The 14,011-nt window shown below is 46.2% G+C and overlaps 1 protein-coding gene across 1 annotated transcript in view; it reads right to left on the bottom strand.

The window, feature by feature from the left end:
• The window catches only part of LOC123458692, a 134,621-nt gene extending 121,093 nt beyond the window's left edge, over positions 1–13,528 (bottom strand). The window contains 2 exon segments of the mRNA XM_045143541.1: positions 8,074–12,735; positions 13,036–13,528. Of these exon segments, the coding sequence (XP_044999476.1) occupies positions 8,074–12,735; positions 13,036–13,528 (5,155 nt within the window).
• Between the last annotated feature and the right edge of the window lie 483 nt (positions 13,529–14,011).

Raw genomic sequence — 14,011 nt, 5'->3', positions numbered from 1 at the left:
TTAAGTGTGTGTTTGCCATTTGCATTTCTTCCTCTGTGAACTGCATGTTCAGCTCTTTGCCCCATTTTGTGAGTGGGGTGTATGACTTTTTACAGTTTAGATTTTTGAGTTCTTTATAGATTCTAGAGATTAGGCCTCTTTTGGTTGGATAACCAGCAAATATTTTCTCCCATATTGTGGGTACTCTATTGGCTTTGCTTATTGTATGCTTGTCTGTAAAGAAGCTCTTCAGCTTCAAGTGATCCCATTGGTTGAATAACTGTTTAAGATTGTGAGCTACTGGGGTTTTGTTCAGGAAGTCTTTTTCCATTTCTGTCTCTGTGAAGAACATTATAGGGATTGGAATTGGAATTGCATTGAATCTGTATATTGCATTTGGTAGGATTGCCGTCTTCACAATGTTAATTCTGCCTATCCAGGAGCATTTGAGGTCTTTCTATTTCTCAAGTCCTCCTCAATTTCATCTTTGAGTGTTTTTATGTTTTTGTTGTATAATCTTTCACTTCCTTGGTTAACGTTATTCCAAGGTATTTTATTTATTTTTGTTGCTATAGAAAATGGGACCATGCCCCTTATTTCTTTCCCTGTATCTTTGTCATTTTCATATAGAAATGCTACAGATTTTTGTGTATTGATTTTGTATCCAGCTCCTTTTGCTATAGGAGTTAATCACCTTCAGGAGTTTTGGGATGGAGTCTCTCAGGTGTCTTACATATACAATCATGTCATCAGTGAATAGAGCTAACTTAACTTCTTCCTTTCCAAATTGTACCCCTTTTATTTCCTTCTCCTGTCTTATTGCTTGAGCTAGGACTTCCAGTATTACATTGAAAAGCAGAGGTGAGAGTGGACAACTCTGTCTTGCTCCTGGTCATAATGGTAATTTCTCCAGTCTCTCTCTATTAAGTATTATTTGGGCCTAAGGAGCTTTGTATATTGCCTTTATTATGTTAAGATATGAACCAGCCATGCCAATTCTCTGCAATATTATGAACATGAAGTGATGTTGTATCTTGTCAAAGGCCTTTTTTGCGTCTATCGAAATGATCATGTGGTTTTGTGTTTAACCTTGTTTAGGTAGTGTATACATTGACAGATTTCCATATGTTGAACCACCCCTGTGTTCCTGGGATGAATCCCACTTGTTCAAGGTGGATAATGCTTTTGATGTTGTTGGATTCAGTTTGTGAGGATTTTGTACAGGATCTTTGCATCTAAGTTCATCAGGGAAATAGGCCAGTAATTTTCTTTTCTTGTGGTATCTTTGCCTGGTTTTGGAATTAGGGTCATACTAGCTTCATAAAAGGAGTAGGGTAGCTTTCCCTGTTCTCTATTTGTCTGGCACAATTTGAAGAAGATTGGTTTGAGTTCTTCCATGAAGGTTTGATTGAATTCAGCTGAGAAGCCATTTGGTCCTGGATTCTTCTTTTGGGGAGGATTTTATTACTTTTGCAAACTCCGTGAATGTGATAGTTTCATTGATATTAATCTGCTCTGAGTTTAGCTTTGATAGATGGTATGCATCCAAGAATTTATCCATCTCCTCCAAATTATCCAGTTTTGTGGAGTAGAGTTTTTTGAAATAAGTCCTGATGATTGTTCCAATTTCACTTATGTCTGTTGTGATCTCTCCTTTTTCATTTTGAATTTTGTTAATTTGAAGCATCTCTTTTTTTTTGCTTGATAAAATTGGCCAGGGGTTTGTCAATCTTTTTTTTTTTTTTTTTCTTTTTTCAAAGAACCATCTCTTTGTTTTGTCAATTGTTTTGTTTCCTTGGTTTCCAATTTATTAATTTCTGTTCTGACTTTAATTATTTCTTTCCTTCTGGAGCTCTTTGGGTTGGATTTTTCTTGATTTTCCAGTGCCCTTTATGTGGGTAGTTAGGTTATTTATTTGGGATCTCTCTGTCTTTTTATGAAGGCATTGAGTGCTATGAATTTTCCCAAGGACCACCTTCATTGCGTCCCATACATTTTAGTATGATGTGTTCTAATTGTCATTCAATTGTAGAAATTTTGCAGTTTCATTTTTTACTTCATCCACTATCCACTTATTGTTTAGAAGTGTGGTGTTCAGTTTTCCGGTGCTGTTGAGATTCTTGGTAGGTCTTTTTTGTTAATTTCTAGCAATATAGCATTGTGATCTGATATCATGCAGGGAATTATGTCAATCTTCTGAAATATGAAGAGGCAGGCTTTGTAACCAGTGTATGGTGTTTTTAGAGAATGTTCCATGGGCTGCTGAGAAGAATGTGTAGTCTGTGGATTTGGGATGGAAAGTTCTGTAGATGTCCTTTAGGTCTAAGTTATCTATGATTTTATTGAGCTCTCTTACTGCCCTGTTGAGTTTCTTTTTGGATGATCTGTCTACTACTGATAATGGTGTATTGAAGTTCCCAATATGATGGTTTTGGTGCTTATTTCTGATTAATTGTCAAGTAGGTTTTGTTTATGAGCTATGGTGCCCCTATGTTTGGTGCATACAAATTTATGATTGTGGTATCCTCTTGTTGGATTGTTCCTTTGATAAGTAGGAAATGGCCTTTGAATTTTTTGATAATTTTTGGCTTGAAGTCTATTTTTTTAATTTAATTAATTAAGTTAATTTATCTATTTTTAAGTTTTTTGAGGTGTGGAGTCTTCAGCAATAGGGTCTTACCATCTATTCCTGGTGGGAAACCAAGGGCCTTGGCTTTTTATCTGATATTAATATAGCTACACTCGCTTTTTTCTTATTCTGGTTTCCTTGGAATATTGTTTTCCACCCTTTCTCCCTGAAGAGGTGTCTGTCTTTATTGGTGAGGTTGGTGTTTTGAAAACAACAGGTTGAGGGTTCTAATTTTCTCATTCCTCCTGTTAGCTCATGTGTCTTCATGGGTGAATTAAGGCCATTAATATTTAGGGTAATGACTGTGTGGTTTGATTTAATCCCTGCCATGTTGTGATGGTATATATGGTTTGGTGTTTTCATGGACTTTTAAGTTTTTGTGTCTACTCTGAGTTTGGTTATTGTGATCTGCTTCTTGTAGGCATGTGAGTTTGATTATTTGTTTCTTCTCTGTGGAGAATTTCCTGAAATACTCTTTGTAGGTTTGGTTTTGTGTTTATGTAATTGTAAAGGTGAGTTTTGTAATGGAAAGTGTTTCTTTCACCATCTATTATGAGGGATGCTTTTGCTGGATAGGGTAGTTTGGTTTAGAAGCCATAGGTTCTTAAACTTTGCAGTGTTTCATTCCAGGCCCTTTTGGCTTTCAGGGTTTCCATTGAGAAGTCTGGAGTAATTCTGATGGGGTTACCTTTAAAAGTGGGGTGTTGTTTTCCCCAAGCTGCTTTTAGGATTTTCTCTTTGGTGTCAATGTTTGAGTCTTAATGACAATATGTCTTGGAGAGTTTCTCCTTTGGTCCCATCTGTTTGGAGTTCTGTTGGCTTCTTGTATCTTGATGGGCCTTTCTTTTAAGAGACTGGGGAAGTTTTCTTCAATTATTTTCTTAAATAAGTTATCCATGCCTTTGGTCTGAATTTCTTCTCCTTCTGGTATCTCAATGATCCTGATATTAGGACGTTTAAGTGTATCCCACAGTTCTCTTATGTTCTGTTCACAGAAATTTTTGAACTTACTGAAATTTTTGAACTCTAGAACTGTTTCTTCCATCTTGTTTTCCAGATTAGAGTTTCTATCCTCCACATGGCTGACTCTATCCTTGAGAGCTTCTATAGAATTTTGGACTTGTTCAATTAGGTTTGCATTTTCTACTACTTTTCTTTGTGTAATTTCCATCCCTCTTTCAAGCTCCCTTTTCACATCATTTTCTGATTTCCTTGATTCTTCTTAGAATTCATCCTTATATTTCTTTATGTCTTCATTTAGCATGGCCTCCTGATTTTTGAGCTCTTCTTTTTTTTCACTCTCCCTCAAATCTCTTAACTGTCTTTGAACACCATACATTTTCTTATCTGTTAGGTCTAGTTTAGTGGTGGCAGCATCCACACTATTATCGGTCATTTGTTTCTTTTCTCTAAGTTCTACTAGTAGCTTGGTCAGGGTTGCATTGCCAATAACTTCATTTTGGTGTTCTGATCCTAATGACTCTTCTATGTTTTGATTAGAGTTGTTTATTGTAGGACTATGTGATATAACTGGATTTTCTTGCATTTGACTTTTCATGTTATTTCTTTTGTGCTGTGGTCTCTCCATCACAGTGTATGGGCAAGTAGGTTGGTCGATCAGGCTGGGCTCAAGCACATTGGGAATCTGATGCAGCCAGAGGCAGTTGCCAAGTAGCCTGGTCTTTGGCTCTCACTTGCCAAAACCGCCTGAGGTCATGCCTGGCTGAGACCCCAAAGTTGCCTGATCTCTCCCGGTAATGTGCCAAAGCTTCCTGCACTCACACTAGGAGGGACACTGAGGCACCAAACACTAAAGCAGCCAAAACTCTGGTGGGGGAACACTGGGACCCAGAAGCAGTCTGCACTCCCACACAGCAGGACAATGGTGGATGGCCAGCATGGCAGACAGGGAGGGGATGGCACCTGAGCTGGTGCAAGCAACAGACAGAGTCTGGACTTGCATGGCAGTTGCAATGGGTGGCTGTGGGAGCAATAAGTCAGCAAGTGGGCAGAGCAATCTAAGCTTCCACAAGCAGGGATCAATTGGTGCAGTGGCACCATTTGGCGTGCAAATTGATCAAAAGAGCCTGAGCTCCAATGGGCCAGCAGGCGTAGCCTGGCCAAGGTCACTTGTGGGCAGGAGGAGCAGGGTGATTTCCCCTGTGCAGTGAGGCAAGTGGAACTTTGTTGGCCTGGGACCCTTTACCTACAGGTAAGTGTGGGAGTTTCCTGAAGCTGGGACTGTGGGTATGGAGGCTGACTGGGGGGAGGGCTGGACTACCTGCCCACGAGGAAATCAGCGATTCCCTGATTTTCCCCTTTTGTGCCCTCTCACTGGCAATCTATTGGAAATTGCTCTCCCCTAAAAGACCCAGTGAACCCTTAATGTCTTCCCCCCACCCCACCCAGGGATCTGCAGTGCAGTTAGGTGGTCGCCATCTTGGCCAGAAGTCCACTGGTTACTTTAAAAGAAAGAGATCTTAGGAAGAATATACATGATTGGTGTACTTTGTCACACTTTGACTTAAAAAAATATTATATTTATCTTCTAAAAAGAGAGAGGGGGGCTGGAGAGATGGCTTAGCAGTTAAGCACTTGCCTGTGAAGGCTAAGGTCCCTGGTGTAAGGCTCGATTCCCCAGGATTCACCTAAACCAGATGGACAAGTTGGCAGTGGCTGTGTGGGAAAAACCCCCCCAGGGGGTCCCCACGCTCTGCCCGAATAAGGCGACACCCCAAATCACTCACTCACGAGAAGCGGTCTTGATGCAAACTGCAAGAGGATTTTTTTCCAAGCGCGCTGGGGCCCACAGTCGTACACCGCACAGGGGTAGAGGACTGCAGAGCCCCGAATGCAGGAATGGGGTAGTTTTTATAGGGTTTCTAACAAAGCCTGTGTATTAGACCAATCATTATTTAATATCAGGAGCCCCTGCAGGGTGTTAGCCAGTCAGTTTGTGCCACCCCACAGTTTCTAAGCCAATTAGTTTACTTTGCTCAAGCCCCTCATGGACCAATCACTCTCTTATGACTATGACCTTGGTGGTCAGCGTTTGCGCAGGTCCTTGGGTGGGAGTAGCAGAGTATGGTACCAGTCTCCTGTGACCTTGGAGGTCAGCACTTGTGCAATTCCTTAGGTGGGGGTAACAGAGTATGGTATCAGCCTCCTATGACCTTGGTGGTCTGAGGCAGGCTGCTACAGCCTATGGTGCGAGTTACTAAGGCTTACAGTGTGGGCTACTAAGGCTTACAGTGTAGGCTACTAAGGCTTACAGTGTGGGCTATTAAGGCTTATGGTGCAGGCTATTTACAGAAACTAAATAAGTGGTTTTACTTTATTATTTATTTCCCATCCCTGAGGGCTATCTCATGCCCTTTTTCCTAGTTTTATATTAGGAGTGGGCTCTGATACAATGAGAAGAGGGATTCTTTACTTGCTTCTGACAGAGAGTAAAACCTGGAGTTTGAGGTATGCAGGTGGCCCGCTTAAGCTCCCTTTGGAGCGTGATAGTATTTCTGAGCTTCTGAATTCTTGGGCCTTTCATTTCCCACTTTTTCTCTTGTCAATAGTTCTAATCCTAGAACTTAGAAAGACTAGTCATAATCTTCCTCTCTGCTGCCTTGAAGGCCCTTATATTGTTGTCTAAGTACCATGATCTGGACCGCACTCACTCGTTCTCTAACAAAAGTAAAAATCTTATTAAGTATGCAAGGCCCAACTGAAAGCATCAGGAGCAAAACCATTAGGGGTCCCATCAGGGTGGAAAGTAGAGTAGTTATCCAGGAGGACTTGTTAAACCATCCCTCAAACCATCCTTGGTCAGTTTCCCTCTCCCTTTGACGCTTTTCTAGTCTTTCCCTGAGCTTGCTCATGGAGTCTCTGATAGCTCCTGAGTGATCTACATAAAAGCAACATTCTTCTTTTAAGGCTGCACATAATCCGCCTTCTTTTAGGAACAGTAAGTCTAATCCCCTCCGGTTTTGTAAGACCACTTCAGATAAGGAGGTCAGGGACTCCTCTAGATTACTAACAGATTTCTCTAAAGCTTGGAGATCCTCATTTATGACAGCATGTAGTTCACCAAGCCCTCTTTCTAATTGTTGTGGTCCCGTGACCAGGGCTGTGGTCCCTGTCCCCACACCGGCAGCTATCCCTAAGCCAAGTATGACTGCTAGGGTAAGGGTTACAGGCTCCCTTTTGGATCGGGTGGGATGGTAGTCATATTCATCGATGACTACTTCCTCAGGATGGTAGTAAACCCGGGGGACAAGCTGGACCATAATACAGAAATTTTTGGATGGGTTAAAAACTGAAGTAGAAACACAGGGAGTCAGCCCAGTATCACATGCCCACCACCTGTTATATCCTGGCACTAAATATTGGTTGTCTGAAGTCTGTCTATAGGTCAGAGTAACATTACAAAGGTGTTGGTGGGATGGGGGGGCCTTTCCTATACATGCCCCCCTTCCTGAGACCTCAGGGATAGTCAACTTGTTTTTGGTCCCCCATGAACACCGGCTATCATGTTCTTTAGTTATATTAAACTCTCCCATAGTCGCCATCCCCTCATAGTAGGGTGGTCCTGAGGATAAACAAAGCCAGCAAGCAGAGGTAATGTTGGGGTTGGTGGCGTTTATGGCGAGGAAGGCCCCTTGGATTAGGCTAAAGAGCCTCTGTCCTGTCGCTTATGGGGCTTCCGTGAGTGGGCTAGTCAAGGGTGTCCTAGCAGTCGTTATGTGCTGGGTCTTAGTTGCCATTGTGGGTGGGAGCTTGGGTAATGCCATTTTAGGGGGTCCCTGTTCTACCAAAACTTTATTAGGTCCTACTGGTCTTGGGGTGGGAGGCTCTATCTTAAGTCGTATAGTAAAGGTTAGGCCCTTATCCCATCCTGTCATATAAAACCTGAGTCCCCAAGTTTTTCCTTTTATCCAATCTCAGGACGCTCGACCTTGGGGGGTGAAAGAGATGCTGAGAGGAACTGCTTGTTTCCCATCTAATCCTTCCTGCACAGTAATCAGGTCCCAGGAGGAAGCTGGGTGCCAGTAGGTATTGCCTGTAGTTTCACAACCCCAGTGTTTACAGTAGAACTCTTTTGTCCCTCCACAACTTCGTTTAGAAGTTCGGGGGCAGACATAAAATGGGGTATGCTGCATCTTACGTTGGGCTGGCCCAGAGCTGCACCCCAGGTTGTCTGCCATGTATTGGCCTTGGGAGATGACCCCTTGTGTGAGGGCACGCTTTGCCACATGAGAGTGGACTTCTCTAGAGACCTCCTCTGGGATGAGCTCTGGGATATCCCAAAATTCTATCCCGGCTACCAGGGCACAGATGTCTGGGGTCAGGACAGGCCACCAAGTCCAGGGAGGCGCTTCCTTAGTTGCAGTCCATATTATATCCCCCGTTTGAGAAAGCACTTGCCAAGTCAATTTTTGGGGGGCATGGGGATTGGAGGCATCACCTAGCTGGAGAAGGAGAAGCCACACGGCGAAGCCTGAGTTTAAGGGGATTGTCTGTCCTTTCGGCTTGCCATTCGGGGCCCGGTGGCGGAGCAGGCTTGACGTGAGATGCATGGATCCAGGCAGGTATTCCTTTAACTTTCACGGCCGTTGGAGTAGTCAGTAGGACGAGGTAGGGGCCCTTCCACCGAGTCTCAAGGTTTCCTGCACGGTGACGTCTGACATAGACCGAATCTCCCACCTGGAAGCGATGTGGGACCTGTAAGTCTCCTTCTCCTGAGTAAGCCTCCCGGAGTCGCTTCCATGCTCGTTGTCTCACCCACTCGAGCGCCTTGAGCCTAGAGAACAGAGGCTGGGAAAGTGGCACATCAATACTATGTATAGAGGTTATTTCTACCAGTGGAGGAGGCCCCCCATATAGCAATTCATAGGGGGTCAGTCCAAATTGCCCAGGTGTGTTTCTAACCCTAAAGAGCACAAAGGGTAGGAGAGCTATCCAATCATTAGCGCCAGTCTCTGTGGTCAATTTGGTGAGGGTCTCTTTAATGGTTCTGTTTATCCTTTCTACCTGTCCTGAGCTTTGGGGTCTGTATGCACAATGTAATTTCCAATTAATCCCCAATACTTTGGCCAGTCCCTGACTTACCTGGGCAACAAAGGCTGGACCGTTGTCTGATCCTATTACCTTGGGTATCCCAAATCTTGGGAAAATTTCTTCCAGTATTTTCTTAGCCACCACGGTTGAGGTTTCTTTCTTGGTAGGATAAGCCTCTACCCATCCTGAAAAAGTGTCTACAAAAACTAGTAAATACTTATTACCATACTTAGCCGGTTTTACCTCGGTGAAGTCCACTTCCCAGTGAGCACCTGGGCTGTCTCCCCTTAGCCTCTTCCCAGGAGGCATTCTTGAGGGATTAGCATTGACCATCTGGCAAGGTACACAATGCTTGACTACTAAGCCAGATATCTCTGGCAACCTCAGAATATGGTAAGGAGACGTCTGCAGCAGTTTTTGTAGATGTTTGGCTCCCAGATGGGTTAGGCGGTGTATTTGTTGAACGTACTCTAGTCCCTTTGCTTGAGGTAGAATCTCTTTTCCCTCTGGGGTAAAACAGGCCCCCTCTGGAGTTTCAGAGAACTGGCCCAACTTTCTGACTTCTTGCCAGTCACTTGGGGTATATCGTTGCTCACTTTTTTGGTTCTTTGGTTTCTCAATTATGGGCAGAAGGTTGACCCCCTGGGCAGCCTGCTTGGCCACTTGATTAGCCATCTGGTTTCCTTTGGAGATAAAATCTTTGGCTTTTTGGTGGCCAGCGCAATGTATAATGGCCAGTCTTTTGGGTAGATGTAGGGCTTCTAGCAAACTTAGAATTTCTTCTTTGTTTTTAATTTCTTTCCCTGCTGAAGTAAGTAGCCCTCTCTGTTTGTAGATGGCCCCGTGTACGTGTGCAGTAGCAAAAGCATACCTGCTGTCCGTGTAGATGTTCACAGACTTTCCTTCAGCTAGTCGTAAGGCCTGTGTGAGGGCCATGAGCTCAGCTTTTTGTGCTGAAGTTCCTTCTGGCAGATTGCTGGCCCAGACTGTTCGTGTCCCGTCTACTATCGCCGCCCCAGCCATCCTCTTACCTTCTACAATGTAACTGCTTCCATCCGTGAACCAGGTTAATGTTCCTCCAGTCAGAGGGACATCTGTGAGATCCTTTCGGATCCCAGTTTCCTCAACCAGCAGTTGATGACAGTCATGAGTCACTGTCTCATCAGTTTCTTCAGGCAGAAGAGTAGCAGGGTTGAGGATGGCAGGAGAGGCAAACGTTATCCTGTCGGTGAGGAGCAGGCTCTGGTAGTGAGTCATACGGGCGTTAGTCATCCATCGGTCAGGGGGCTGCCGGATAATGCTCTCCAGGGCATGGGGGGCAATGAAAGTTATCTTTTGCCCTAGGGTTAGTTTATCAGCATCTTTAATCAACGTGGACACCGCCGCTATGGCTTTTAGACATATAGGCCATCCACTAGCCACAGGGTCAAGTTTCTTTGATAGGTAGGCAACGAGTCTTCTCCATGGCCCTAAGGATTGGGTTAGGACTCCCCGGGCTATCCCCTTACGTTCATCTATGTAAAGGGTAAATGGTTTGGTCACATCAGGGAGGGCTAGGGCAGGTGCACTTAATAGTGCCTTTTTGATGGCATCAAATGCCCCCTGGTGTTCAGAGGTCCAAATGAATTTTCCTTTCTCTTTAGTTAGTGGATAGAGGGGGGCAGCTAGGGTTGCAAACCCTGGGATCCATAGCCTGCAGAACCCAGCTGTCCCCAGGAACTCTCTAACTTGTCTGGCCATAGTTGGGACCGGTATTTGTACTACAGTCCTCTTTCGTGGCTCTGTCAGCCATCTTTGTCCATCCCGCAAGGAGTACCCCAAATATGTTACCTCTCTTTTACATATTTGGGCCTTCTTAGCCGAGGCTCGGTAACCAAGGTCAGTCAGCTCCAGCAGTAATGCTTTTGTACCTTTTAAACAGTCCTGTTGGGTAGCTCCTGCCAGAAGTAAGTCATCAACATATTGAAGGAGGGTTACCTGTGGGTGTTGAACTCTAAAATTGGCTAGGTCCCTGTGTAGGGCTTCATCAAAGATGGTTGGGGAGTTCTTGAATCCCTGGGGCAACCGGGTCCAGGTGAGCTGCCCAGTCCTTCCTGTATCTGGGTCTCTCCATTCAAAGGCAAAAAGAGGTTGGCTGTCCAAATGTAATCTTAGGCAGAAGAAAGCATCTTTTAGATCCAACACTGTATACTAAATCCACTCTGGTGGGAGGGCACTAAGGAGGTTGTAAGGGTTTGGGACAGTTGGGTGTATGTCCTGTACTCTCGTATTGACTTCTCTCAAATCCTGTACTGGGCGGTAATCATTGGTTCCAGGTTTTCTAACTGGCAGTAAGGGAGTGTCCCAGGGGGACTGAACCGATACCAGAATGCCTTGTTGAATCAGTCTTAGGATATGGGGCCGAATTCCTTCTCGGGCCTCTCGGCTCATGGGATATTGTTTGACTGATACCGGTGTAGCACTGGCTTTTAGTTGACTGACCTGTGGGGATACTCGTTTCGCCAAGCCCATGCCCGCAGTTTCTGCCCAGGCTTGGGGAAATTGTTCTAACCAGGGCTTTAGGTCTTGATCAGGCTCTACCGGGGATGAGTATAATCGATACTCATCATCTAGCTGGAGGGTCAACACGGTGATGGGTCGACCTCCAGCAGACACTTCTGGTTTTTCTGATTTGAAGGAAATTTGAACACCCATCTTGGTTAATAAGTCCCTTCCAAGGAGGGGCGCTGGACATTCAGGAATGACTAAGAATGAGTGGGTTACCCGTCCCACTCCCAGGTCAACGGTTTTTCGGGTAGTCCATGAATATTGCCGTTGTCCAGTATCACCCAGAACCCAGGATTTTTTATCTTTTAGCCCTCCCATTGGTTCCAAAAGTACTGAATGTTCAGCGCCAGTGTCCACGAGAAATCTGACTGGCTTCCCCTCCACCTTCAGAGTTACCCTGGGCTCGGGGAGGGGCTCCGAGCCCCGTCCTCCCTAGACTTCATCTTCTCCAAGGGTTAGGACCCTAGGTCTTTTGCTGTTCTTCTTAGGGCAGTCTCTTACCCAGTGTCCTTTCTCCTTGCAATAGGCACATTGATCTCTATCAAGTTGGGTCCTGTTGCCCAGGTTCCCTATCTGCCTAGGGCCTGTCCTAAACTTTTGCAAATTTTTCTCCCTTTCTCCCTTTTTTTCTACCACTGTGGCCAGGATCCTGGTCAGATTTTTCTCTTGTCTTCTATTGCGCCTATCCTCCCTTTCTTCTCTCTCTTTTTCACGTCTCTCCTCACGTTCTTCTCTCTCTCTCTCTTTTCTTTGTTCCTTTTCCTCTTCTGTCTCCCTTTTGTAATATACCTTTTCTGCCTCTTTTACTAAGTCACGCAAGTCAACTTCCTGTAATCCCTCCAATCTCTGAAGTTTCCTTCTGATATCAGGAGCTGACTGTCCTATAAAAGCTAATGTTATTGAGCCTTTTTGAATCTCAGAGGTGGGATCAAAGGGTGTGAACCTCCTAAATGCTTCCATGAGCCTCTCAAGAAACACTGAGGGAGACTCTGTTGGCCCCTGTATCACCTCTCTTACCTTGGCCAAATTGGTGGGCCTTCTGGAGGCACCTCGGAGACCCGCCACCAGAGCCTGGTGATAGATTTTTAAGTTCTCCCTACCTTCAGCCGTATTGTGGTCCCAAATAGGGCGAGTCAGAGGGAACCCCATGTCTATCTCATGCTGCAGCTGCGTGGGCCGCCCATCGGCCCCAGGGACATTTTTTCTGGCCTCTATTAAAATTCTCTCTTGTTCCTCGGTTGTGAAGAGAGTCTGCAACAGCTGTTGGCAATCATCCCAGGTGGGCTGATGAGAAAACATAAGAGATTCCATCAGCCTCGTGAGGCGTTGGGGTTCCTCTGAAAAAGGGGGGTGGTTAGCTTTCCAGTTATAAAGATCTGCAGAGGAAAAAGGCCAATATTGGAGGGGTTGTAGTTGGCCCCCCAGCATGGGAGGACCTGCCTCGTGTAGCGGCAGTGTTACAATTCCATTTGTTCCCTCTGGGGTAGCATCTCTCCGGCTCCGCGTCCTTGCAGCTGGCCTTCCCATTTCTAGGAGCTCGGGAGGGGCAGAGGAAGGAAGCCCGGGCAAGCTTGGGGGTGGAGGCTCTGGGAGGAAGGGGGGCGGAGGCTTGGGAAGGGTGGAGGGCGGAGTTTCAGGAGGGGCGAGGGGCAGAGCAGTCACGCCGGAGCTCGGAGCTTCGGGAGGGGCAAGAGGCGGAGCAGTGCCGGAGCATGGAGCTTCGGGAGGGGCGAGAGGCGGAGGCATGGGAGGGGCAAGAGGTGGAGGTGTGGGAAGGGTGGAGGGCGGAACTTCGGGAGGGGCGAGGGGCAGAGCAGTCACGCCAGAGCGTGGAGCTTAGGGAGGGGCGAGAGGCCCTCTATCAGCTCCCGGGACTAGATAAGGGGGGGGAGGGGCAGGCTGAGTCTCCGGCCAAGCCAGAGGAGGTTCCTCGATCTCAGGGTAGATGCGAGGGGTGGGAGAGGGTTTTTTTTCATTTTCAAGAGTCAGGACTCTGGAGCTTGAGTTCCTGGGTTTATTCAGCCACGGCCTGACCCACGGCGGGGGGTTGTCCACCAAATCCTTCCAGGTGAGGATATAAGCCTCTTGGTTGGGACGGGAGCCTGGTCCGCTCTGAAAAATAATATCTTTAACGGCCAGAATAGTCTCAGAATTAAAGGTGCCTTCTGGTGGCCATCCGACCTCATAAGTTGGCCACTCAGAGGCACAAAACGTTTGCCAGGGTCTCCTTCTAACCTCAACTGACAAATTATGGGCCCTAGTTTTAACTTCAGTCCAGTGGTCAAGAGTCAAGCTAAGGGGCGTCGTCACCGTCTGTCCCATCTTAGAACTATAGACAAAGACACAAAGAACAACAACAACAACACACACAACTGAGACCAACAAATCCAGATACCAGCGACCCGTCCGCGTCTTCCACAAGCAGGCAAAAGAATCGGACGGCCGCGGAGGAGGAAGCCTCCACTCTAATAACAGCACCCGGTCTTCTGACCGGGTATAAGAGACTGCCAGGCGTCCCTGGGTCTCCTCACCTCCCAGGGCGTCCCCCAGGGTGGCAGCCTGTGATCCTCCTAGCACGTCTGTGGATCACAGTCCCCTGGCCCTTTAAGGCCCTAGAGGACAGCTGCAAATCAGACTGAGCCAAAAGCGCGCGTCCCAGAAACCAGATACTCAGAACATAAACACCGGCCGGCAAACACTCATTTCAAAGGGGCCCGCTTACCTCCAAGTCAGTTCTCGGGTGTGTGTTGGGGGACCTTCTATCCCGGACGAGCCCCCAATGTGGGAAAAAACCCCCCCAGGGGG

The sequence above is a fragment of the Jaculus jaculus genome, chromosome 2 (assembly GCF_020740685.1).
Source record: "Jaculus jaculus isolate mJacJac1 chromosome 2, mJacJac1.mat.Y.cur, whole genome shotgun sequence".
Classification (NCBI taxonomy): domain Eukaryota; kingdom Metazoa; phylum Chordata; class Mammalia; order Rodentia; family Dipodidae; genus Jaculus; species Jaculus jaculus.
This window is presented reverse-complemented; position numbering and strand designations above follow the sequence as displayed.